Below are 25450 nucleotides of genomic sequence, written 5' to 3'. Positions count from 1 at the left end.
GTTTATCTTTCTTGACTCTTGGGCTCAGCTTTGCTTATCCACAAAATGCCCAAATTTGGTCATTCCCCAATGACTGCTCGCCCCAAAACCCCATTCCTTTCCTGCGGCTAGCTAGTGGGCTGCTGGCCAGTGGCCTGGCTGTCGGCTTCACAATTCTCCGCAAGTCTCGGAAAGAGTCTTGTTATCGTAGTTTAGGAGGAGTTTGTTATGTTGCTTCAAATAAAACAACAGTTTTAACCAGAAATATATGATAAGTGAAGCTTTACATCACTAGTTTTGCTTGGGTTAAATTTAAAAGCACTAAAAAGGAAATTTTAGAATATTTATTTTATTTATCTATTTTAAAATATAATTATTGTTTTTAGAATATTGTAATTGTTTATAGAATAATTCATTTTGGAATATTGTTCTTGTTCATGTATAATTTCTGAGCTACAAAGAGAATTCTTCCGATTAATAATAAGAATAGTTTTAAGGGATTGGGCACCAGCTGTTCATACATATTTTTTATGATTGGTTATGGTTATGACATTGGTTATGGCATAAATAAACAACATATATTTTGAATCTTTAGGACACATTCCTTGTATTAAAAGTAAAAATGTTTCTCTATAATCTAGTTTTTAAAATATCTATTAAAAAGTCGCTTTAATTTATTTTTTTTAATAAAAAAGCGTTTGAATGTTTTATTTTACCTGTTTTATCTTATTTGTCTTTGGACCATATTAGGGGGGTAGGATATCTGTTTCTTAATTCTCCAATACAATGTATTTTAAAACCTGTTATTAATGCGTCTCTTTTTGATTGAATAATAAAGATCAATAACACTCCATGCCAGCAGGCGGAAATCTCGCAGTCAACATCAATACGCAGACTGCATTTAAGACAAAGAAGAAGAAGTGACGCACGTTCTCCTGTACGTGAGGTTATTGGTTGCGTCAGAGGTAGCGCCGGTGTAGGTACAATTTCGGTCCCCCCTACAATATCGGTCCCCCCACTTCCTACGTGATGACGTCACACGCGTCATATGCGAACGTCTCTTTAAAATATTTTTTATGGGTTAAAATAACGTCAACAGAAGGTTTACATGATACTTTTAACCACACATGAAACATTTATATTGACAAAAAGACGATCTTCACCAACATAATCACTTTCCGTTCTTTCATTTCCTGGTCTGACGACACACGTGACTTTGAGACCAACGGAAGGGTCCGCGCTACATGTGACGAAGCCGCTGATTGGCTGAAGCTGTTTTACTAATAATAACATAATAATACTATAATAATACTATAATAATAAAGCACAACTGTATAATGAAATAAAAATCATTAGAGTTCCGAAATAATTCGCTTTTCAAAAAAATAAAAGTTAGAATATTCCTCTTTCAATAACTTGTCTGTAATTCGGATCATAAACACCTCAGTAATTATTTAGGTTTCGATTTTTTTTAAATCAATTAAATCAATTATTAAATGTATATGTGAATATATATATATATATATATATATATATATATATATATATATATATATTATATTCCAACAGTATTATGAAGAGAACAAATCTCAATAGTGTGAAAATTAGAAAATGTTTTTTTGCCAGTAGTGTTAAAAAAACACGATTTTTTTTTGTAGTGCATACATTATACAAATATGACAATTAAAAAAAATGACTCGTTCAATAAAGTTAGCATATGTACATTTAATAATTGATTTAATTGATTTAAAAAAAAATCGAAACCTAAATAATTACTGAGGTGTTTATGATCCGAACTACAGACAAGTTATTGAAAGAGGAATATTCTAACTTTTCTTTTTTTGAAAAGCGAATTATTTCGGAACTCGAATGATTTTTATTTAATTATACAGTTGTGCTTTATTATTAGTAAAACAGCTTCAGCCAATCAGCGGCTTCGTCACATGTAGCGCGGACCCTTCCGTTGGTCTCAAAGTCACGTGTGTCGTCAGACCAGGAAATGAAAGTACGGAAAGTGATTATGTTGACGAAGATCGTCTTTTTGTCAATATAAATGTTTCATGTGTGGTTAAAAGTATCATGTAAACCTTCTGTTGACGTTATTTTAACCCATAAAAAATATTTTAAAGAGACGTTCGCATATGACGCATGTGACGTCATCACGTAGGAAGTGGGGGGACCGATATTGTAGGGGGGACCGAAATTGTACCTACACCGGGTATCAAAATGGAGGAGTATGCCAGAGAACCATGGTGAGTCAGACAGCCCAAAATGTTAATATAAATTAATAAAGCAGGGAATATTGCACAAGATAACACTTAGGTAATATTAGGGCAAGTAATGTGAGCATGTCATGCACAGGGAGGTCATATTTAGTGTTGTTTAATACCAGCTAGCCTGGAACTAGCTAATGCTACATCACGTTGGTAGTGACCTTGTATCTTTTCTTAAACACGTGGTTTAAATACTAGATCATTATAGCAAACTTATACTTAATTTTGAAGAATATTAACCTAACCGTAACTTGACCCGGGGACACGACACGGACACGTACTATTTAAAACGATCTTCATGGCTTTACCTCTAAATATCATACTAGCATAATGCTAAGCTGATCGTTGCTAGTTTGATGTTTGGTTAGGACGACGAGTCAACAAGCAAAGCGAATAATTCATAGACTCCAAAACCGGTAGATTTTTTGGTAGCATATTTGTGTTTGAAATCGAAATTTAAAAGGCTGAGTGGAGGACATACTAATAACCTTGGCAGATAAGAGAACATCGATGAACACTGATGAATAATATAGTCGTTTCCGGCTTTATGTCGAGGCATTTGCCTTTATTATTGTTCAACAATGTTAAAAAAAATGTGCTGTATGGTCAGTTGTCCTGTTATAAATGAACACTTGTGTAAAATATTTTCTTTACAGCTAGAAAAAACACATTAAACCAGTTTTGTATTGTTGATCTCAACCTTCATTTGTTATAGTCATAGTTTTAAGTGAATGTGTAACATATATTTCTTGTTATTTGCCTGTATCGTGTCAAAATGTTTACCTAGTGAAGTGAAGGTACAAAAGTGCAGTCTGTGGAAGGTCGTGCCTTGATTTGGGGTAGTTTTTATCATCACCCTGTATTCTTGGTTGTCAATGAGATATTTGCTATAATGGGTTTAGTTCTGCCTTTTCCTCCTCTGTATGTTTTCGCTGTGTGCTGAAACCAGATGAACAGCTTCTCTTTATAGATAAGGGAACCTTTGTGTCAGTATACCTCAGAATTCAAAGTTAAAGTTGTAAGTTTTGGGTTTACAATTCTCGATGTTTTTGTACAAAACCATTTTTATTTGGTTATTTATTTTGTCATTGGGAATGACTAATCGAATCTTGACTTAATAATAACTTGTAAGGTGATCAATGAAAACATTGTATAATATTTCAGTCCCTGGAGGATCGTGGACGACTGTGGAGGAGCCTTCACGATGGGAGCCATCGGAGGAGGAATATTTCAGGCAGTCAAAGGCTTCAGAAATGCACCCTCGGTAAGAGCAACAAGCTATGTGCTCGCGAACACGCTGCTGTTGATGTGGTTGTGGGTTTTTTACTCGGAAGGGGAATAAAGATGACTCGGCTCTACAGCTCAAACAAAGGGAATCTAAAGGGAATCTGTTCTGTTGTGTTTAAAATGAGAAGTTTGAGGTTAAGTGTCTGTTTAATTTGAAATTTTTATTTTGATTTACAGGGGATGAGTCACAGAATGAAGGGCAGCCTGACTGCCATTAAGACCAGAGCTCCACCGCTGGGAGGTAATAACAAGTTTATGGATATGACGATGTATGATCAAAAGATTATTTGGTTTAAAATGTTTTCAAGTGACCTACAAATGCACTTAAGAATCTTAACTCGCCTCTCCCCGAGCACATCATTTTAACAAGGAATACACATTTTTATATTGAATTATTACCCAGTATAGTTGTTAACATTACATATTTGATTACAGGCAGCTTTGCCGTGTGGGGAGGCCTCTTCTCCATGATCGACTGTGGTTTGGTGAAAGTGCGAGGGAAGGAAGATCCCTGGAACTCAATAACAAGTGGAGCCATGACTGGAGCCATCCTCGCTGCCAGAAGTGGGTTTAATTCGCATGCGATTTGTTGTGATGTCCTGGAAAAACGGCACTCTTTAAAACAATGTGTTCTCTGTAGACGGTCCTGTGGCCATGTTTGGCTCTGCAGCCATGGGAGGAATTCTTCTGGCCTTAATAGAAGGTGCTGGAATCCTGCTGACTAGATTTGCTTCATTCCCAATCGGTAAGTCACGCTGCAGCAGATAAACCTGTTTAAAAATGTAGTTCCCTGTCATTTTCTACTAATTTGGTTTGGACCATATTTGAAAGAAAACATGCAAGTTTGTGCAAGTAATGATAATGATACTTGTACAAGTACCTCAATTTATGACCTGTGGTTAATATAGTTTAAGGTGAAACCATCTTTTATTAGCATCACTTGTGTGTCATGACTTATTGTATGATTATCTCTCCTCAGAGCAACCATTACCTGAAGAACCCGCCCCCATGCCCACGTCTTCCTTCGGTAACTACAGACAATACCAGTGAGACGCTCCACTGCTTCTCATCCACTGGACTTTCGAAATAAATCTTGTCATTCACAAGAAAGGAAGAAGATGTTTATTGTCCAAATACTGACCAATCACATCTGGACGGACTGTCAGCAAAGGACAAGGACATCTTTATATTTCTATCATTTACACACATGTCACACTCAGCCTCTTCATCTCTGTTCACTTATGTGATGCTGTTGAGGGTGAAGGTCAGTCTCCTGTTAATATTTCTTTGTCAGATGTAGCTAGGCATGAGTTAAGAAGACTGTGAATTACAGAAGAAGACTCGTACAGCAACAGTCAATCAGAAGAGCTACTCCCAACATTATGCTTGTCTTTCTCTTACATCGATCCTCATTTGCCTTAAATGTGTGTGTGAACCTGCTTGGGCTGGCGATGGTTGGCCTTCCTGTTGATAATTCATTCAATGGCAAATGTTTTTCACATAAATCTAGGTTGTTTTAAAGGTTATTTATTTTGTTGGAATGTAAAGAGTGTAACCTAGTGCTGTATTCCATGTGTTGCTAATCCAACAGTGAGATTTTGGGGAAAAAAATGCTTGTTGTGACCAAGAATGGCTTATAGGATACAAGTGGAAGAAACTCAACAGTGTATTTGGATTGATTCTATCAGAGATTGTATTGCAATACAATAAAAACAAGTTGTTAAAAACTGGGTTTGGGAAATCTTCCTCTGTTATCACTTAGTTTGTCAAGCTCATCAAAGAAAGTCAAGCTCTTGCAGAGACAAACATTCACCTAAACTGATCAATGACATTATGACTACTTCATTCTCATTGGATTCCCAGACAATAAGGAAGCTAGATTGCAGATTTTCTACTGTTATATGTTGCATTAGATCCTTCAGGCTTTGCCTCTTCATGTCTCTTTTAATCCATGAAGTGAACTAATGACCTGTTTTTTATTAAAGTTTTGGTGTGATGATGTTTGACATGACTGGCAGGCACTTTTGGAGAAGTAATTACTCTGTTTTAAAACCGTAGATTTGTCAGAGATGCTCACGTTTTCCAAAATTTAATGCATTTGAAAAAACGCTTGATAGTTTTTACTAAATGTATAATTGGAAAGCTTATTAACAGCTCAACATATCATCCACTAGATGGCAGTGTCGGGCAGGACCAGACTTACCGATTACCTTTTATATTATAGGATAAATCAAAAAAGCAACACTTTTATAAGAAATAAGGTTTTATTATTAATATTTTACAAGTTGGATGGTTTGTTATTGTCTTTGTGACTCTACTGTGTTTCATCTTGACCAAACGGACAAATAAATAACAAGTCTTGATTTCTGGGCTTCTGTGACACATGATGATTGAGTGTCACCTTTTCACACTGCACTCCCACCAGGACGTCCTTCTTTGCAGACAAGACATGAAAGCAGAAGATGAAGGATAATTCCACTGCGGCCTGGGTGTTGGCATCGGTCAGAGGAAGCTTCACGGGCTGATTCAACTAAATTGGACATTTCTTGTAACCGCTCTATTTAAATGTAAAAGGAAAAAAACTGCTGACCCATTGGGTTTTTTTTTTCCAAAAATAGGGAAACTTATTTTATTACGGTTACTTGGTCTTTACTTGGTATTTATCACTCTATTTATTTTTAGGGAAAAGTACAAAAGAGCTTAAACTTCCTGTACTTGAAAGAACATATGTTGGCTGCTACACTTTAAAATGCCCTTTCATTTAACTTATATTGATTTGAAAAATGTTTTAATAAAATCTATTTTTAATATCATGCCACACTTGGCCATCAATGCGACCGACAAAGGTCACAAAATAAGTATAAAATCAAGGATTTAAAAATGTTTCCAATAGCTATATAATGATTGTAACTGTACATTGAACTTGTTTAAGATCTTGTTTAAGAAGGAACTTCATTCTCCTCTTTCCTTCCTTTTATTTGATCCTCTTTATGTGTATTCATTTGATAATATACAATATTTCTTTTAGTGGGTTTATATATTTTTTAATTAAATATGTATACAATTAAATATTACATGATTTATTTTAAGGCATAAAAACATTTATTTGCATTTCCTGTATTTATTATAAATTGAATAATATACAGTATATACAATTCTTTTTTTTTTAATAATCTTTATGTACAATGAATTAAAATGGAATTATATACAGTCAAATGAAGACATATGTCCTTTGATTTATTTATTAAAAATGTTCCCATAGTATTTAGTTTTTCTTTTTGCTTGAATGTCTCATATAACAGTCACAATATTAAATATAATATTGCTCACCCCTGGTCTATAATATCAGTCAGGGGATTCTATTTACAAAGGTTGAAATCATATTATAAAACAGAGTATTTAGAAATGCTTCCAATAGCTATACTTTATACTTTTCCGTGTGTTATCTTGATCGTTTTAGTATATATTTTTTATATTTTTTGAAGGGGTTTTTAAATAAAATATTACTTTATTTAAAACTTTACATTCATTGTATGACATAACTACTACTTTCTTTGCATTTGCTGTAATTAATTATAAGGTAAGGTAAGATAAGTAGAACTTTATTAAATTGTTTTTTTTCCAATAGCCACAAAAAATACAGCAATTTTTCATAAAAAATAAATCAAAATAAAATAAGAACAAGAACAAAGAGAAATAAAGAGAAATAACTAAATAAATAAATAAAGTTGTATGAATTGTAAAATATATGAAATATGTTTTTTTCTTCTTCTTCTTTACAATCTTTAAATACAAGCAGTTAAAATGGAATTCCATACAATAAAATTAAGCCTTGAGTTTATTTTAGAATGTAATTTTTTAATTTACTTCAAATATATATTTGACGATTTGCTTGTCCATTCTTTATTTTCATTCTTTCCCGTACAACACAAACTTGCTTCTAATGGTTTATAATGTCAACCAGGGATGGTTCTATCTAGTTCCCAGGTTCATGCCCTTTTAAGAAAAACTAAGAACTAGTGGGCAGTGACGTCAGCGGCAGGGAGGCAGACTGACACTTGCGGAGCGGCGAGAGGCAGCGAGCGACAAACGGTGAGTGCCAACACCAAACTTTACCAGCGCCTTTACACGGTTAAATGTGCCCCCTTTGCGCGCGTGTGTGTGTGTGGTGGGGGGGTCTCGGTGTTTTTCGCCTGCCCGGTGTCGGTGAGTGACCGAACCGAGGCTCGCCGGGAGTCCATTTGTTGCGAAGTAGTGAAGAGAAACCGAGCGAGTGTGACTCCCATTTTAGTCCAGGCCGGGCGGAAGGGCAGGTAGCCAACGACTCCGTTTTACCCGAGCGGATCGATCGATCGCGGTTCAGTGTAAGCGAAACAATTTTACCCGCGAGAACATCTATGGTTGTGTGTTATTGTAAACGTCGTTTACGTGACATCATAGCCGCACTTTATTCATAAAAGGAGGGGAAAAGGAATGTGACGGCTAGCTAGCTAGCTAGTTAGCTAGGTGGCTAACGAAGTGTCGGCGGCCCGGTCGTCGGCAGCTAAAGCTAGCTAGTTAAGCTAACCAGCTTTATAACGGGATTTAGTGAAGTCCCTGGTGCGGATCGACGTTGTTTATAGACGCCCGCGGGGACTACGTGGGCCAAATGGAGGTTATTTCCGCGAGAATGTGTGAAAAAAATGGGGGGCTGAAGCGATGGTAGCTAATGCTGTGATCTGGCATGCGTGTTTGGTGGTCTCGCTGCAGATCGCAGGGACTTAACGTGATCTGAGGTGATAAACATATGTTGCTGCTGCTGGGAAATAAGTGGCTGGATTCCCTCAGTTTCTGCTACCACGGTCAGCATGTTGTTGAGAAGCAGGGCGAGAAAACAGGAAAGGTGTGTACACCGACACACAGCAGGTCAACTCTATTAATAATTAAAGTGTTATTACTGAATTAAAATCCTCCACAAGGGTGATCTACCTTTTCCTCACCACACCCTTTACTCTTGTTTTCTGTCTGCAACTACAATTTGTTTACGTTAAACTAAGTTCTGAGTATAATGTAGTTATTCATTCTAGAAACTGTGAGAATAATAATAAATGAAGTTGAATGTTTAGTCGAAACATTATTTTAAAAAGTGTCAGATTTTTGTTTACTCCATTAGCTGCATGAAGGAAAGATCATCAGAGCTATTATAAAACAACATCCAGTCGACCACACCAATATCAATACCGTTTTGTCTGATCCGATGTAGAAAAAATCGAGAGTCATATTTATTTAAGAAATTATTTAACCAGTGTCATTTGCAGTTATGTAGAGGTGAAAATGGTTTGTGACTTTTGTCATAAAAAGCTTCTTGACATTTGAATTTACGCTTTTTAAATTAAAAACCATATGAATTTTCATATTTTTGCCTAGTTGAAAATACATTGGAGGCCTCCGGGTCACACTTCGGTTCTTGCCTATACCATGCATAAAGTTTCAAGTTGCATGATGGTGCCACCTAGAATTCCCTTTAATGCCTACTGTATGATAGAGCTTTGGGGATTTGAAAATATTTAAAGGCATGTAATATTTCTTTGCTTTCCCTCTGTTATGTAAACTGAGATCCTCTTGATATTTTTTTTAAGAAAAGGAAACCAATGACAAAGAGTCGTCTGGCTGAGTCAACAATATTCCTGGTTTGAGGCTTATTTGGTTCCGCTAACTGCTATTTACTCACCCCCCAAAAAATCAACCCAACTGGAAATAATTTTCTATTTCAATCGGTTCACTAAAATAGACACTGAGTATTGAAATTTGTTTCTCTTGTGGCAACGATTGAAATGCTTGGATGGTAAAGGGTATCTTGCTTTGTGTTTTGGTTCCAACTTTGGGTAGCCATTTGTGATTAAAAACATGATAATGTTCGGATTTTATTGTGGAAAACTAATGAGTGACAATGGCAGTGAACGTCAGATTGATTTGTCACCTCTTAGCAAGTATTATTTTGCAGTGGAAATTATTTATGTGAAAAAAACCGCTTGGAGCGGAAATGATAAAAAAAAAACGATGTCACTTGAGATTTGTACTATGTGTAATGTCATTTAATTTTTGTTAGAATCTTATGAAATTGGTAAAAGATTGCTCAATAATTGGTATTGAAGTTAAATGATTGGTATCACTACCGTTATTTACATCTTAGATTGATACCCAGCCCTACAAAAAAGTAATACAAGTTATAGATGTGTCAGGTACACGATGTTATGATGTCTTGGGGTAGAAATTCCATATAAAGCTTCTTTAGCTCCTGCACATAAACACATGTAGTCATCATAGTCTCAATCAGCCATATTGTTGAAAAGGTTTTTTGTTTATCTTTTAAAAAATACAGCTTGGTTGATTGGTTTGGCCAACCCAGCCAACCATTTAGCAATGGTTAGCTGTTTTTTAAAGGTTATCAAGTCGGGATCTCTCTTCGTTACATGATTTACATTTACGACAGCCTCAACTTTTATTTTCTTTCATCGTCTCATTAGGGCCTCACTGGGACTTTGGGATGTTATTGTTGCCACATAATTGGTCTGTATTTATTAAAAATGACCCAGATTGTTAGTAAGTTTAGAAGCTAATGAGCCCAGGGAATCTCATGAGAAAGTGAGTCCTGTACTACTAGTTACTTCTCAGGACCTTTATGCCCTGGTCATCTGATGACGCACAGGTAGCACTTGCACCCGTGTAGGGCTTGGTATCGAAATTTGGTTCTGAAAGGCTTCCGTAGTACCAAGAATTGAAACCAAGTTTTCATTACCTATGTGTGAACAAAACTTGATAATGTGTGGATTTTTCTGTAGATTTTGTTGAAATTAATCTTATATAATTGGTAGCGAAAAAAAGGATAATTTAGGAACTGGTTTCGAAGTGATGGTATTGGTATCTAACATTATCGAATGAGAGCCACCCACCCTAGACACTACCCTTAACAGGAACAGAGAAAAGCTATTTCAGTTTCTCGCTCCCCTGTTTCCATTCTATCAGCATAATGCCTTTTTTTTTTGCTTTTGGAAGAGGATGTGGTTACAGGCCAAGGCTTGTGACACCATTGCAAACTGAGGATGGTATTTGTCGCTTTGGCATCTTCGTCACCAAACTTTAGTGTTCCAAGTTACAGCTCTTTATGTGACTCATTGGGATTTATAGGTTGTAAATTCAGACGTATCATAGAATCGCACATAAGAATACATGCAGTTTCCCCCCCCTGGTATTTCAGTTAAATTTAAACAAAAATACCTGAGTAATCCTAGCATGACATTGACACACTTGGCAAATTGACAAGAATATCTGCCGCTGTAGATGATGGTGAGAGCTGGATTTTACCATCCCTCCGTTAGATTCTTAGAAGTATTTGAAAAATTCTCATGATGCCTTTGTCATAAAAAATGTTCATCATGTATATAAATTACATATGTATTCGCCACAAGCTGGAATCTGCTTTTTGTTGAATTCACATGTATCACATGGTCATTTACGAACATTCAAAATCTTAATCTCTAGAAATGTAGAGGACAACTGCTGCAACATTTTTATGTTGCTGATCGTAGCACAACTGTTTAGCTTGTAAAATTCCGGCGATCACCACCTCAAATGGAGAGCCATCCATCAGGCTCATGAATGGACCATTGTGTAGAGAATGTATGTCTGCTATCTCACCAGCCACATAGCTGAATTTAAACCTAGATGCAGGTCTGTGAGAACATGATGCATACCACGGATTCGTACACGTTTATAAATGTAGATCTGAATTAAAAAAAGTCGCCACACTGTACTGTTGTTTTTTTTCTTTTCAACGATTTTCTGAAAAGTTTAAAATTCTGTTTTGAGTGTGGTATGAAAAAGGTCTTGTCGCTAAATAAAGTTAAACTTAATAACTTAAGTCTTTAGTTGGCATGCTGCCGTAATAAGCTTTTGCGTTAATCCCAAAAAGTTAGTGGGTTCTCCATTAAACCTGGTGTTAGCGTGTCATGGTTTTGTTTCAGCTTATGAGTAACCGGTAGCTTATCGACACAAAACACATTTGGCCTCGACAGCGACTATCGCAGTGTCTTTTTCCACTCGCAAAACCTCAAGTGTTGTTTTTTCTCAACCACCCTTTGCTCTAAATGTCATCAAGATGAGCAAGAGGATGAGCGGAGCTGCCATCTCACCGCCCAACCAACGGATGTGTGTTGACATCATCCGCCTTGACTGGGGGAGACACGGGGCAGCTGTCAGTCATACCACCCAGCTGAGTCAGTCGCTGTCAGATTAGCTTCACTCGACCAGGAAATGTTTCTGTTGAGCCGCGAGCTTCTCTCTGCAGACCTCTCCAGCCAAAGAGTTGTTTGCACTCTAGTAGTGCTGCCTGGTCCAATTCCCAGCCCTAGATGGACGCATACCTTTGGCTGTAGAGGGTGAGTGATTACGCGATGGCATTGAGGAACATGCTTTCCGCGTCATGTGGCTTTCCCTCGCTCCTTATTTGCTGGTGGTTACTACAAGAGCAAGGCTGTGGTGCGTTTTGTTGTGTTGGGAATGACGCCGTGTAGTTGAGCTCAGTGGAAAACCGGAGAGGTTTCGGATTTAAAAGGGAGATGTCCTTAAATGGCACTGTCAGTGTTTGGATGCGTCTTGAAGCATTCGCTGAATAACTGCGAAAGCTCTGGCGTCATTATTCACTTTGTTAACCATTGATTTATTCATGGTGATCAGTCGTTTTTAACCATTTACAACCGTTTTACTGTCATCTTGGTAGCTTCAATCAAATCCCAAGACTGGCTTCCCTATTCTTATTTTAGACTGTTTATTTAAAAATACTTTCTTGTCATTTTCATCTGAACAGTGAGCTAGAATGACCTATACATTGTCAATCATTTCATTAGCTTCAATACTAGAAAAGGGTTAATGTTAAGAGAATAAGAGTTACAGGTTAGAGTAGTTAGAACTAGAATTTCATTGCATTTCTTTCTGTATAGAAATGGTAACCCTTATGTGCTTTCAAAATCCCCAAATTAAGCAAACAAATATCCACAATTGTGCAACTTTGTTTTAGTTCTATAAATGATTTAATCTCCCTTCAGATATATGTTCAAATAAAATTCCTATGTTGTGTTTACAACACTGGCAATAAAAGTTTCTGTCTCGAAAAAAGCTGAAGTTAAAAAAACATTTTTAACAATCAAAATATTTTGTTAGAAAATGTGGTTGCCCTCTAAAAACATTCTAAAAAAACAGACTTCTGTAAACATGTTGTGCCAAATGTTATTGGTGGAATAACCTTGACGAAGAAACCCTGAGTCAGGATCGTAATCATTTATATTCCGTGAAGGCTTTTTGCAGACTTCACATAAACGCCTCAAAATAAATAATCTTCCCTGATCTGACATCTGAGTACCCTGCTGTATAAGCTGTGAGTGACACTGCACATGCTCTCTACTCTTGAATGTTTATTTGACATAGCGGCAGCGACTGTTGCCGTCTCTACTGCGGTCCTGCTCTTTCTCAGTTTATGCAAACTGCCTGTATGGCCGAAATGAACCGGAGCAGAGGATTAGTGGATCTACTTTCTCCACAGCCTAGGCTTCAAGTCCCACATGGTCACTTCTATCTATTGAAGTTAAAGGTTGTCAAAGCCTTGTTCAACTCCCTAAGTATTTAAAGTAAAGTGCTGTCAAGAGAACCGGCACCAAGAGACCTGCTTTTCCCGCTATAGTCGGTTCGTTTTTGATGGTTTGCATAAAAAAAAGGTTAAGGTTTAAGTAGGTAAAGTTGTTAAAAGCACAGCCTTTAATAGACCTTTAACACTTCATTTTGTGAGCAACTAAAAAACGTGATGAGGTCAGCGTCATGGTCTTTAAACAAAATGAGTTCCTGCAACATAAAGTAACAAAACAACCCGTCGCAGAAAAGCGATTTGGGCTTTGTTGCTCATGCAACTTACCAAACACGCAACCAACCAATCAATCATTTGGTTATAAACACAAGCTGCCATCTGCTGTGATTTATATGTCAAGATATTTAAAATAAATCATGGTAGCATCATATTTACTGACGATACTCTCAAGAGGGACTCAATCACTGGATCCACTGAATTTTGTCTTTTTGCAACATTCCAAGGTGAACATTCCACATGTGCAGTGCAGCTCTGCAGATGTACAAGATGAGATCTTGAGCAGAAGCTGCAGTTGAAGTTTGAGAAATATTTTGATGAGGCAGCAGTTATGTGTGAGCTACACATACTTGTGCAGATCTCAGTGGAGCAGAGCGTCATGAATAAAAAATCCAATCTGCTGCTTGCTTGTTTGCTTACTGTTATTTCTTATTCATTAGATTGAACGTTAAGATGAACGTATTGACCGTCGAAATGTGGCTGTGTGAAGTGAAAGTTTATGATCGAACGGTCGCTCTGTAACCTGACTTGTAATGACCCAGTTGGCTAACCCAGCTGACTTCACGCCACATCGTGTGCCAGCGAGTTCAAGTCTTGGCTCTTGCGAAAGGATATTTCGATGACTTCACAGATTTATTCGTGCTCAAGGGCGCTTTCCCATTTTCTGGTCTCTGTCATGTTATTGAAAACGACACTCAAACATTCGGTTGTTAGTCGCAGAGTTGGGCGTGTGCTGTGCGATTGTGTCATTATTTATTCGGCTAAACTATCTCCCCTTTTGGTCCCCCCTGTACACTAGACTAGGAACCACAGCTGGCTTGTGTTAGAGCCGGGTCAGATACTCTTCACCTCCTCCACCCTGAAGCAGCTCCACTTATGGGTGTTCCCTCCATTGTTGTGCTGCCTCTTGTCCCATAACCTCTAGGAATGACGGGAATCCTTCCTCTCCATAGCGGAAACATTCTCGTGGCTGAAATGTTTTAGTTTTTTTCCATCAACTTGTGACAAAATGAATTAAACTCTGCTGGTTAGCATTGAAACCACTAATATTCTGTCTTCTCATCTGTCCTGTGCAGACTGTTTGGCTGTCTGGTGAAGTGATTCCGCCATGCGTGAATACAAGCTAGTGGTGTTAGGTTCCGGAGGTGTGGGCAAGTCCGCTCTGGTGAGTATTCCCTCCTGACCCCTCATCTATATTACTTCTCGAGTTTGACACTGTGCAGGATGTTAACCCTCCTGGGCCCTGACTTTAAAAAAAAAAAAAATAATTCTGTAAGTTAACCAAATGTAGAGCTGTATTTAATAAAATATGCCTTGATGGCACTTAATGATAATGGGGGGAAAAAGTTGTCTCTAAAATAACACTTTAATTTAAATTGTTTTATTTGACATTCAGAGAATTACTTCCTAGATTTCAAAACCAAGATTTAGAATGTTGTAAAACTATTTCAAAGCTGCAACTTTTCTAGAGCTGCAGCCGTAGATCGTAGATTGTTGTTCGGTGGAATAAAGATAACAATAATGTTGTCTTTTGTATTGCTAGTGATAATAATGGCTAATTTACCAATAATGACAACCTATAATATAGAATATGTCTGAGTTACACCGATTCTTGGAAAACCTCCTAAAGCAGATTTTCACTAATGACAAATTTAAAAAAAGGAAAAACGGTTCTTACAATTCAGTTAATCCATATTCGTCATTTAAATGAAGTCTAAGCTTTCTAGTTATTTCAAGGAGTTAACTTGCTGTTCTTGTACTGTTTTTTTTTTTAACTTGGTTCAACCTTGATACCAATATTGTATCGTTGTAGTGTAACAAATGAAAAGAAACATTTCTTTCATTGTTTTAAGTAAAGCGTCTCTGATGCAGAACAGATGTGAGACCTTGAAAAAGTGTGTTCTTACCCGCCAAAGACATGGAAGACCACAACTGTATACAGAGTTGTGGCCACAGTGCATATTTAAGTTTGACCAGGTGTCTGTGTTGAGCTAATCCCTCGATGACTTGCTGACGTGTTTGAAACATATTATCAGATGATCTGCTCTGCACCCAATGTAAACTCACCCTGAAGCACCTCGGTTGCTTAATGGATTGTCCAAGCTTGATCTTTGGCATGCGGACGTGGCCATTTTTTTAAAAGTATGACAACGTTTCTCTCTTCTTCCCTTACAGACAGTTCAGTTTGTACAAGGAATCTTTGTGGAAAAGTATGACCCAACAATAGAAGACTCGTACAGAAAGGTAATGGTTTCCAAGCAAATTAAGCCCGTTGTTATGAGCTCCTTTTTTCTTTTTCAGCTCCCTCACCCCATCTCTTCATTTTTCTTCCCCCTCAATTTTATCATCATCTTTTCTCTCGACATAATTGTTCACTAAACTGTGCTTTTGTCATTTCAGCAAGTGGAGGTAGACGGGCAACAATGTATGCTTGAAATTCTCGACACAGCCGGCACAGTAAGTGACTACACACAACCTACAAGACATTTGGTTTATGAGACATCAAACGCTTGAAGGAAAAAAAGAAAAAAAAGAGTTGTAATTTACGCACCTGTGCACAGACGGAAACCTGCGTTGTGGCTTTTTCTTCTTGTTCAACCTTTTTTTTTTTTTTTTGCCCGTGGCATTTTTTGCAAATGAGAGATTTGCTGAATAAACATGTTTGCATTTCAATTATTTTTGGCTACACGCACGTCTTTGCTGACTCGGCACGTGTGACTCACGGAGAGTACACATTGATACAAATCTGAAAGGGTATAAATGTGTGAGCAACACTCTTTTTCAAACGCTCATAAAAACTCAACGGCGAGTACAGACTTTGATCTGAGAGCTGTTGTGTAACCGTCCCTCTCTGAGCGCGACTCTATACTGTTGGGCCGACGGTAGCTTGAAGGCCTACCAGCATTAGCCAGGAGCTCAACTGGCGTATTTCCAGGTCCAAGTCTGGTCTTCTATTCCAATGTAGGATGCAACAATCAACCCTAGAGGAACTTGACCCACATTCTACTAAATCAGCCTCAGCAAGTCACAAGATGGGGGAAGATATGTTTGTAGTCTTTGGTAACGCATGATTTATGTGTTGAATTTGGGGTTGAAACGGCTCATTATTATTTACACATAAATAAAACAATCCTCAAATATCTGCCATTTAACGTATTTAAAGCTGAGCCAATATAGCAGGTATTTCGAGCATGACATCACGTTAAATAAATTATGACAATTCAGCTCATTTTGTTTTTATTGAACACAAAGTAGATGTCAGGAATGATTGTTATAGTTTAAAGAAATTATATTGGTTCAAACATTTATCTCATAATATTGAACGTGAATCTGAGTGCTTCACCCAGTTTCTCCACACACTTTGTGCCGGACAATAAGAGCCATGTATAGAACCATATGTCGCTCACATTAAACCAGGTCACATTCTTGTCCTGTCTTATTGAACAAAACAAGGTCTATAAAATGTTTAAATGGCTGCAGGCACGATCTTCATTGCCGATGCTTTTCTTTCCCCCCCGTGTAGGAGCAGTTCACGGCGATGAGGGACTTGTACATGAAGAACGGCCAAGGGTTCGCCCTGGTATACTCCATCACAGCACAGTCCACCTTCAATGACCTGCAGGACCTGAGAGAACAGATTCTACGAGTAAAGGACACAGAGGACGTGAGTTCTGATTTTTAAACAATATATTGTCCTTGTACTCTTGTGTTAGTTCTGTTAATTTATCCCAGAAAAACGGTTTGTTGGAAATGTCAGCAATGTTCTCAGCCGCCCACATGGTTCTGGAACCTGATCGCACAGTTGCCATGGATACCCTCCAACACTTTCTGTTTTTGATGCTGAAGTTATTTGCACATGTGTTCGCACTTTATTCACAATGTATTGTTGTTTAATTATGATGCGTATGTATTCTGGCACGGCCAGGTGTTTTTCATGAGAAGCTCATGTGTTTTGGTGACACAGACATGATGAGGAAGAAGTCTGCATACGACACCTTCAATTTCCCAAAGTGCATTTGAAGTCGGTACGAAAAAGCAGCACATTTCTGTCCCTCCACTTCATTTTTAAGTTCCATCCTTTTTCAAGTGCTATACTTTGAACGCCAGCTGAGTCTGCGTTGCCCTTTTTTGGAGATCTCTGCTTGGAATGAATGTTGCACCTCTCGCTGTCTTTCGCTTTCCAACCCTCCATTAACCAGCTCCTGCTTTCAAATCACTGTTTTAACTTTTTTTTTTTTTATGTTACTTTATCTGTTTCGCTGTCATTCCTCTAAACCCCCCCTCACCAATCCATGTTGGACGATGTGGTCTCGTTGTGGTCTGGCGCCATGTGTGAGGGATTGCACTGTCAAGGATGATGTGCACAGCGTGCCTGGGCTCATCCCAAAAAACTCAAGATTGTGAAGCTGTGGTTGTCAAAGGCTCTGTGGTTTTGGACTACTGCTAGCCACGCGGGGGGGGGTTGGAGATTGAAGATTAGTGATTCTCCTTCATCTTTGATCGAAATGGTGATCATCTCCATCATGTGTTCTTTCAATTTCTCACCGTGACGACCTGAATGTGATGCTACAGTAGCCCCTTCAACCCCTACCTATAAAAACATCTGTTTATCTTGGCTTCACTCAGGAATGCATAACTGAAGGAAATACTTGCCATGTTTTCCCTGGTCATCCAAGAGGATGGGGATATTTGACGTGCAGAAAGCTTTTGAGCCGATGCATGGTGAAAGTGGAGCAGAGACATTCCAGTTGTTTCTGCAGCTGGTTTCACTCTCACTTTTAGCCATGCACAATTGACTACAAAGCTAGCAGAGTGCAGAGACTTGATATCGCCAGGCTCAATTAACAAGCCGTCTAATGACTGCGCCTATAACACAGTGGGAGAAAATTCCATCTGCTTAAAAGAGTCATTAGGGGTGAGGATTTAAGTAAGTGAGCAGTCACTTGTGTATTAAGGCTCACTTCCCTCCACACGCCTTATATAAGAGAAGTCTTGTGGCTTTTTTCCGGGCCATCTCCGTCTCTGCTTGTGAGTATAAGACCGTCCTAATGCGTTGCTTTATGCTCGTGACTCACCCCCTGCTACGTGTCCCCCCCAAAACCTACCCACCAGCATACCATTGTGGGCGGGACAGGACCTGTCCGTAGAATGTAAAGAACTTCTCACAGGCTTCTCTGCTGGTTATGTCTGTTCTTTAGGCAGGATCTTGCATACTGCAGGCACCATCCCCTGCATTTCATCTTCCTCCTGTTACTCTGATTTCTCCTTTCATCACATGCAGGCTGTGGATGAGAGACACGAGTTTCTCTTTCCAACAGTCCTTCGAAGAGTTGCTTGAAAAGATGTTTAGCTTCTTATTCCAAGGCCGCTTGTTTGGATATCAGACGTTAACCTCGAATGGGTTACTGCAAACATCTTCGTTTCCTGTCCTCAGCCGCCCGAGGCTAAATGAAAAATGTGACTCTGGTATATTAATCCCTCACACTTTTCTTTTACTGGGATTACTGAATTAGCCTCTGAGCGGTCCACAAGACGGCACATGTCGAGGTGCTGACTTTAAAAGTAACTGGTTTTTCCTGACTCACATGATGAGACTGGGGGGGTCATTGCTGGGTTTCTTATCCTGCATCAATTGTTTGATGGAGTCCTGGAAGTGTAATTCTATATTTATTATTCTATTATTGGCTTTAACCCCTTTTCTTCTTTCTATGAGAGCTGCAGAGTGAGTCAATATCCTGTCAGCGACCGATATGTTCCGACAGGGTCCTCAAGTTTCTTTCTGTCGTCACAGTCGTTAAAGCCCAAATATGACAATACACACAACTTAATAAAGGAACACACATAGTCCTTCCCTGATGTGTGATTGCACGCAGAGCTGCTCAGTATGGATATGTTTGAAAACACGCAGGAAGGAAGTCGATGTTATCCTGACTGGGCGGGGCAGCCTCCACTTCCTCCAGGATAGCGAGCTCCCTAGATAGCTGGTCAGGAAACAGCCGGCAGGATGAGACGCATCCAGACACCCTGTGACATTCCCCCTCTTACTTACTTTCTTAGAGAAGTTGTTGTATGAAGGAATCGATTGTTTCATAATCCCATTTATTCATTGTACTTTTATTTCAGTTCAATTTCATAGAGTCGATCCAAACCCTTTGTTGGTTCTTCTTCTATATTTATTTTTAACCCCTTTTCTTTGATCATTGGCTGACAAAGTTGGCAGACGACCAGTTTAACATGGCGGAAATAAAATAAATTGTGTTCAATCTTTATTGCTAACTGGTGAATTGCCAAATACTTTTTTTTTTTTATGGATTTTCATTGACTAAAAGGAAACGTTTATTTTCAACAAGCGCTTCTACAAGTTTCTCCTTACTTTAATTCTTGAATTTAAAATGTTACTTTCAAAAGAATTTAACTTGCTTTTTTAACCCCATAATGCAGGGTTTTAAACGGTTCATATCTGCTTGGCTTTAAATGTTTTTGCGACGATGGTTTTCCGCCTTAAAGCGTAATTGAATAGATCTTTGCCGTAATTACCTTTTTATTTTAATTTAAAACGCATTGTCCAGATGAATTGTCGACACTATTGGGTCACAAATATTGAGCTGGTCTGTAGGGGCTTTTAATAAACTCGGCATTTGATTTAAAGACTCCTTGGAGGCCCATAAATCGTCTTCAATCTTTGCATCAAATCCTTGAGTTGGGACTTCATGGCAACTGTGGGAAATTAGAATCTGTTTACTGTCTTAAATGGAAAAAGCAATGGACGCAAACGCATCCCACGATGGCTGAGAATATTCAGTATAAAAATATTTTCCCTCAATGAAATGCTCACTTCTCTACCATTCTCTTGCAGGTGCCGATGATCCTGGTTGGGAACAAGTGTGACTTGGAGGATGAGCGTGTGGTGGGGAAGGAGCAGGGCCAGAACTTGGCCAGACAGTGGAACCACTGTGCCTTTTTAGAGTCGTCTGCTAAGTCAAAGATCAATGTCCTCGATGTGAGTACACGCCTTTAGTAACGGATATCGCTCGTATCGGATTGATAAGATAATGCTTGATTAATATTCAGTCTTGGATCAGTCAATACAGAAAAGTGTTGTAAAGTGTTGGTGTCATAAAAGGAGTGTGTAAGATGACCATGAAAGGTGGACGTCCTCCTTGTTTGATTGACTTACCTTAAGCTTTACAGTTATTTTGTTAGCAAGTGTAACTGTTGACGACAACAAGGTTGATGCCAAGACTTGTGTTTCTCGCAGATCTTCTATGACCTGGTCAGACAGATAAATAGGAAAACGCCAGTGGAAAAGAAGAAGGCGAAAAAGAAATCCAACTGTGTGCTGCTTTAAAGACCCCCCGCCCCCCTCCAGCCCCTGCAGCAGCTCTGAGCCAGGTGTGTGTGTGTGTGTGCCTTTAGTTTCATGTGACACAAGCGCTTCTTTCTGCGATACACTGACCGGCTGTCACGTCAATATTCGTTACGTAATCACTCTGCCTATTGTAGATAACACTTCACAGCCTATTGTCCCATCAGTCAAGCCACACCTCCATAGCTGCCAGGGTAGACTTGTGTCACCCGAGGGTGCAACCGTTGAGGATTTTCATGGTGAAGAGCATTTCCTGAAGCTCATTTGGGGAAATTTATTCAAGTCTGAGTGAAAGAGGGCTCCACCTACAGTCGTAAATCGGTACAACAATTTTTCGTTTTGCCAAATGAATGAATTATTTTTCTCTCACACGTTTTCTATAAATCTGGGAAAATATATTTAGTTTAGTGGAACTTCTTTTTTGATCATGCTGGACAAAACTACTTACAGTCATTTGTTTATTGCAAAACGGAAGTTTAATTTTAATTTTGCTTTTTTATTCTAATACTTTTTGCTATCGTGAATAAGGAAGTGAAAGTGTGATCTTAATCTCGATAAGGTCTCACTTCCACTAACTCCTTTTTTATTCAAATGATTGAGTCAGTTCTTGAATTTCTGTAACATTTGACATACTGTGTGACTTTTCAATTGATATTTTAAATTATAATGAAAGTTTCCATATTTATCTTAAAGTTTTTCACGTCAGGTCGACACATTCAGGAGCAACCGTTGGATTCAATTCTCCCTTATCCCTCCGTTGTATTTTATTTGTATCGAAAAACTTTGTTTTCAAAGGTCATGTTTGAAGTTAAGAGTGGGAAATGGTTTAATCAAATCATCAGAGTGCATTTTATTTTAACAGTCAAATTAATGAAGTTAAGCAAGACTTTTTTATTTAAAAAAAAAAAAGTCAGTTCATAAACGACGGGATAATTATTAAAGCACATGAAGCTTCAGCCAAACGGAAACATTTATTTCTGTGGTCTGATGTTGCGAAAGTTCGTCAAACATAATTTTATGGCTTTGCTATAATAATCTTAACTGTAAAAGTGAATGGTCCCCCGAAATGCATAAAAGGATTTGAAGTCTTTGACAATAAAACACTTTTAAGACTAGAAGTTGTCCTGACAACCTTGTTCCGCCTCGGCATCAGAACAATATGTCTGCCTCCTTCACTTACTTTTCACTCACCGAGCCGGGGACGTGGAACTTTGATATTGCCGATAACACCGGATTACTGCTACAGACGCGACCATTGTGTCGGGCCCTGGCACCGGGGAAGCCGAACCACCCACTGCGGCCCTCGTCTGAATCCATCTGTGTCTGCATGTGAGAGCGGGGGCCCCGGGCGATGTCCGTCCCCTCCAGTTCACACGCCGGCCGGCCCCGTGAACCAGCACTAATTGGATTATGACCCCAGTCTTCCTCTGTGAACAACACATCAGCACCTAGACTATGATTGTGTGGGTCACTGCGACGGCGGAGAGGGAAGGTTAATGGAACACAGGAAGTAGTTTATCGTGGATCACCGTGACCTGGTCGCTCACGTGGGCGTCCGCCTGGATGTAAAATGTCATAATTGCATGAGTGGAGCAATTTTTTTTTTAGATGGACTTCTCTGTTTTATCCTCCAAGTTAGTTTCTGTTGACAGTGTCTGGTTATACAAGTGAAACCATGTGATGGAGGAGACCCGCTTTAGAGCGACCTCAGCCTGAAACGGCAGCTGGTACTCAAGTCATGCTTTCCCAGGCACATCGCCGGGAGCGTTGCAGCAGTCATCAGGCAATTTCACTTGGATTAGTGTGTGAAATGGTTCATGTAGACACAGAAACATCAGAGTAATACGACTCTGGCAAATAGTAGAGAGGAGCAAAATATTTATTTTTGATCATGCCTGGAGAATAATTTCTATAGGAGCGAGAAATGAAGATATAGATTTTTGTCGACTGCCTTGAAATAGTTGAACATCAATCACCATGATGATGTTATGAGTTTATGTATTGAAAGATCAGGAGGTGAATGTTGGCATTGCTGTATGGAAAGTTAAATTTAAGTATCACATCATACATGCAGCAGGCAGGATTATTTTATTAGAACCAGTTTGATACATGCTTAAAAATGTCGGTTTCAGTTTTGATTTAATTGCATATAATTATACTATTTTTAAGTGCAGAAACTTTTAGTTTGACTTTAGTTTTTCTTTTAGTTTGTGCTCGATCATTATTTTAAATTTAAACCAAGGTTGTCATGCCTAATTTTCTTCCACTTCCCATACATGTTTTTCGTGACATTTCAGTTAAGTAAACCTGAAAATATAGAAGAGGTGAAGGAAAACGGTTATTTTTAGAGCAGGCCTCCAGGGTTCTCCCACGCTCCCTGCAGGCTTCTCCATGCCCATGAGCACGAGTTGGTGAGCGAAACCTAAGCAGGTCATATTGCCCATGAGCCACACTTGTTGAATGTGTTATTCAACATTTAAAATTGCAAGTCAAACCATTAGCAGTAAACTTTAAATGGAAGTTAACGTGGCAACAAAACCTTTCGTGGTTCAGACTAAGAGAATGACGAGAGTAAATTTGATTAAAAATGAATGGGTTGTTTGAGGATTTTTAAAAGTAGTTAATGACAAAGATATTTGATCAACAGTATATATGACGTATATAGGTGGATGATGGATGTATATTAAAATATTTGATCAACTGGACTATGATGTGTACATGTTTTTTAATAAGGAGACATATTTAAAATTTGACACTGAGAAGTTACAGATACACAGAAAAACATTAGACATAAACGAAAGAATTCATATCTTAATTTTTATAAAATATTTGAATGGAAACCGCATGGCTTAAACTTAACAGTCGCTTCAATGTATATGTATTTATTTATATGAATAGATTTCGGATCATGGCTAAAGCTGTATCCTGTAGTGCTCCTGAACGACCTGTAGAGGGTGCTGCTTCTCTACATTGAAAAAAAGAATTCAGGGCGTGTGACTTGTGTTTCCTAAACTTAATGCCTGTGTCCTCCTGCAGAAATGCTGTAATGAAGAACTGTTGCCCTGATTGGAACGTGCCAGCATTCCAACAAGCCCCGCCCCCTCCCCTCCATCAGCCATAACCGGTGTGAATCAGCTGACCGAACTGCTCCCATCAACAGACGAGGACGACCGACGAGAGAGTGAGCGAGATTTAAGAGCGAGAAAAGACAGTAAGAGAGAGAGAAGACTCTGGTCTCTCGCCTCCGAGGACCTTCCTTTACGTCTCGGTTTGTGTGACCCCCATCCCCCCTCCCACCACCCTCCTCCCCTCCCCTAGGTGGAACATTCGTGCAACTAATCAAAATAACACAAACTGATAAAAGCCTCAGACGCTGTTTAAAAAAAAAAAGAAAAAAAAAAAGTCCACGAGCCGACTATCTTGCTCCAGAGCCGCCCCCCTTATTCACATTTCTTTTTTATTCTTATTGTTTGACAGTTTAACAAAGAGAGAATAGAACGACATTAGATCTGTTTTTTTCGGTATTTTTCATCTTTTTTCAATGTCGTATTTGAAGACATGGACGTCGACCTCTTTAGTTGTATGATTCTAAATATTCTTCAAACATGAGCATGAAAATAAAGCATCAGTTATTGCGTGTAGATGTTTTCAAGTAAAATCAAGTGGAAAAGTGAGCATTTCTTTTTTATTAGCAATACACCGACACCCACTTCCTCCATGTCTGTGATGATGGAAGGTCTAATCTGTATTTTAATTTCTCTTTGTTCGCCCTGTTGTTCATGGACTTCTCTTCTGCAAATATCTCTCTCTGACGTGACTTAATTTTATACTTGGTCACTGGGATTTCATAGCTCCCATAATATATTCTAATGCCATTTTTTTGCATAATGATGCTTCAGAAAAATGGGTCTTTTATAGAAGAACTATGGGGGAAATAAGGATTGATTTCTATGTCTCTTGAAGCTGAAATATATTATACTAAACCAACTCTAATAATGCTTCTTGTGTTTTTCTGTCAACGATTTTCCAGCATTTACGAATTATTAAAGTACATTTTAGTACATTTTCATTATATTGGTTGATGTATTTTTGTGAATTAAACTTTTATCCAAAGTGCATTTGACTTTCTTATGACATTAAAGGGTTGAAGATTTGATGAAGCCGGGAATTGTTTTTTACCAGATGTTTGAAAGTGTCTCCTCACAGAGAAGCCTCTACTCCACGTCTCTGAAGAATGTCGGCCTTGAAGCCCCCCCAAAAATGTTATATTTAAACCAATATTGCTTTACTCGACACAAACTATCTGTAGAATTTACCTGTTATGGTCTTAAACAAGCTTTTACATATTTTAAATGTTAACATTTTCAAGAGGAATTAATTATGGAAGAAAGTAAAATATGGCGGCAAAGAGTCAACGAATAAGCGTATATTGATTAAACTAGTGCTTACAATCTATATTAATATATGAAATGTACACACACAAACTCATTATTGTGATGTCAATCAACAGTATATACGCAATAAGAAAAAAAATGATGTAAAGGACTTTACGTATCACGTGACCTGTTCAGTACCAATATTGTTATAAAGTTATTTTTGTGTTGAATGTGTTGCATCACTCATTCCAACATCTTAGTTTCCGGTCCTAAAAAA

At 38.4% G+C, this 25450-nt stretch overlaps 2 protein-coding genes across 3 annotated transcripts; both read left to right on the top strand.

The window, feature by feature from the left end:
* The first annotated feature begins 2178 nt into the window (after positions 1-2178).
* On the top strand, positions 2179-5269 carry timm17a (translocase of inner mitochondrial membrane 17 homolog A (yeast)). The gene is made up of 6 exons (XM_087800510.1): positions 2179-2231; positions 3417-3516; positions 3717-3780; positions 3975-4103; positions 4180-4284; positions 4519-5269. The coding sequence occupies exons 1-6, from the start codon at positions 2206-2208 to the stop codon at positions 4587-4589; spliced, it is 495 nt and encodes a 164-aa protein (XP_087656636.1). The 5' UTR covers positions 2179-2205; the 3' UTR covers positions 4590-5269.
* A 2235-nt stretch (positions 5270-7504) lies between these two features.
* Positions 7505-24910, top strand: LOC148070996 (ras-related protein Rap-1A). Of its 2 annotated transcripts, none has more exons than XM_087801816.1 (8): positions 7505-7631; positions 14508-14596; positions 15607-15675; positions 15832-15888; positions 16955-17095; positions 20288-20431; positions 20690-20823; positions 23834-24910. In XM_087801816.1, the coding sequence occupies exons 2-7, from the start codon at positions 14540-14542 to the stop codon at positions 20777-20779; spliced, it is 558 nt and encodes a 185-aa protein (XP_087657942.1). In that variant the 5' UTR covers positions 7505-7631; positions 14508-14539; the 3' UTR covers positions 20780-20823; positions 23834-24910. The 2 variants fall into 2 exon arrangements, with proteins under 2 accessions (XP_087657942.1, XP_087657943.1); XM_087801817.1 differs by lacking the exon at positions 7505-7631 and adding an exon at positions 11891-11956.
* The last annotated feature ends 540 nt before the right edge of the window (positions 24911-25450 follow it).

The sequence above is a fragment of the Callionymus lyra genome, chromosome 10, assembly GCF_982586985.1.
Source record: "Callionymus lyra chromosome 10, fCalLyr1.hap1.1, whole genome shotgun sequence".
NCBI lineage: Eukaryota > Metazoa > Chordata > Actinopteri > Syngnathiformes > Callionymidae > Callionymus > Callionymus lyra.
Note: the sequence above shows the minus strand (reverse complement) of the source record. Positions and strands in the feature narration are given on the sequence as shown.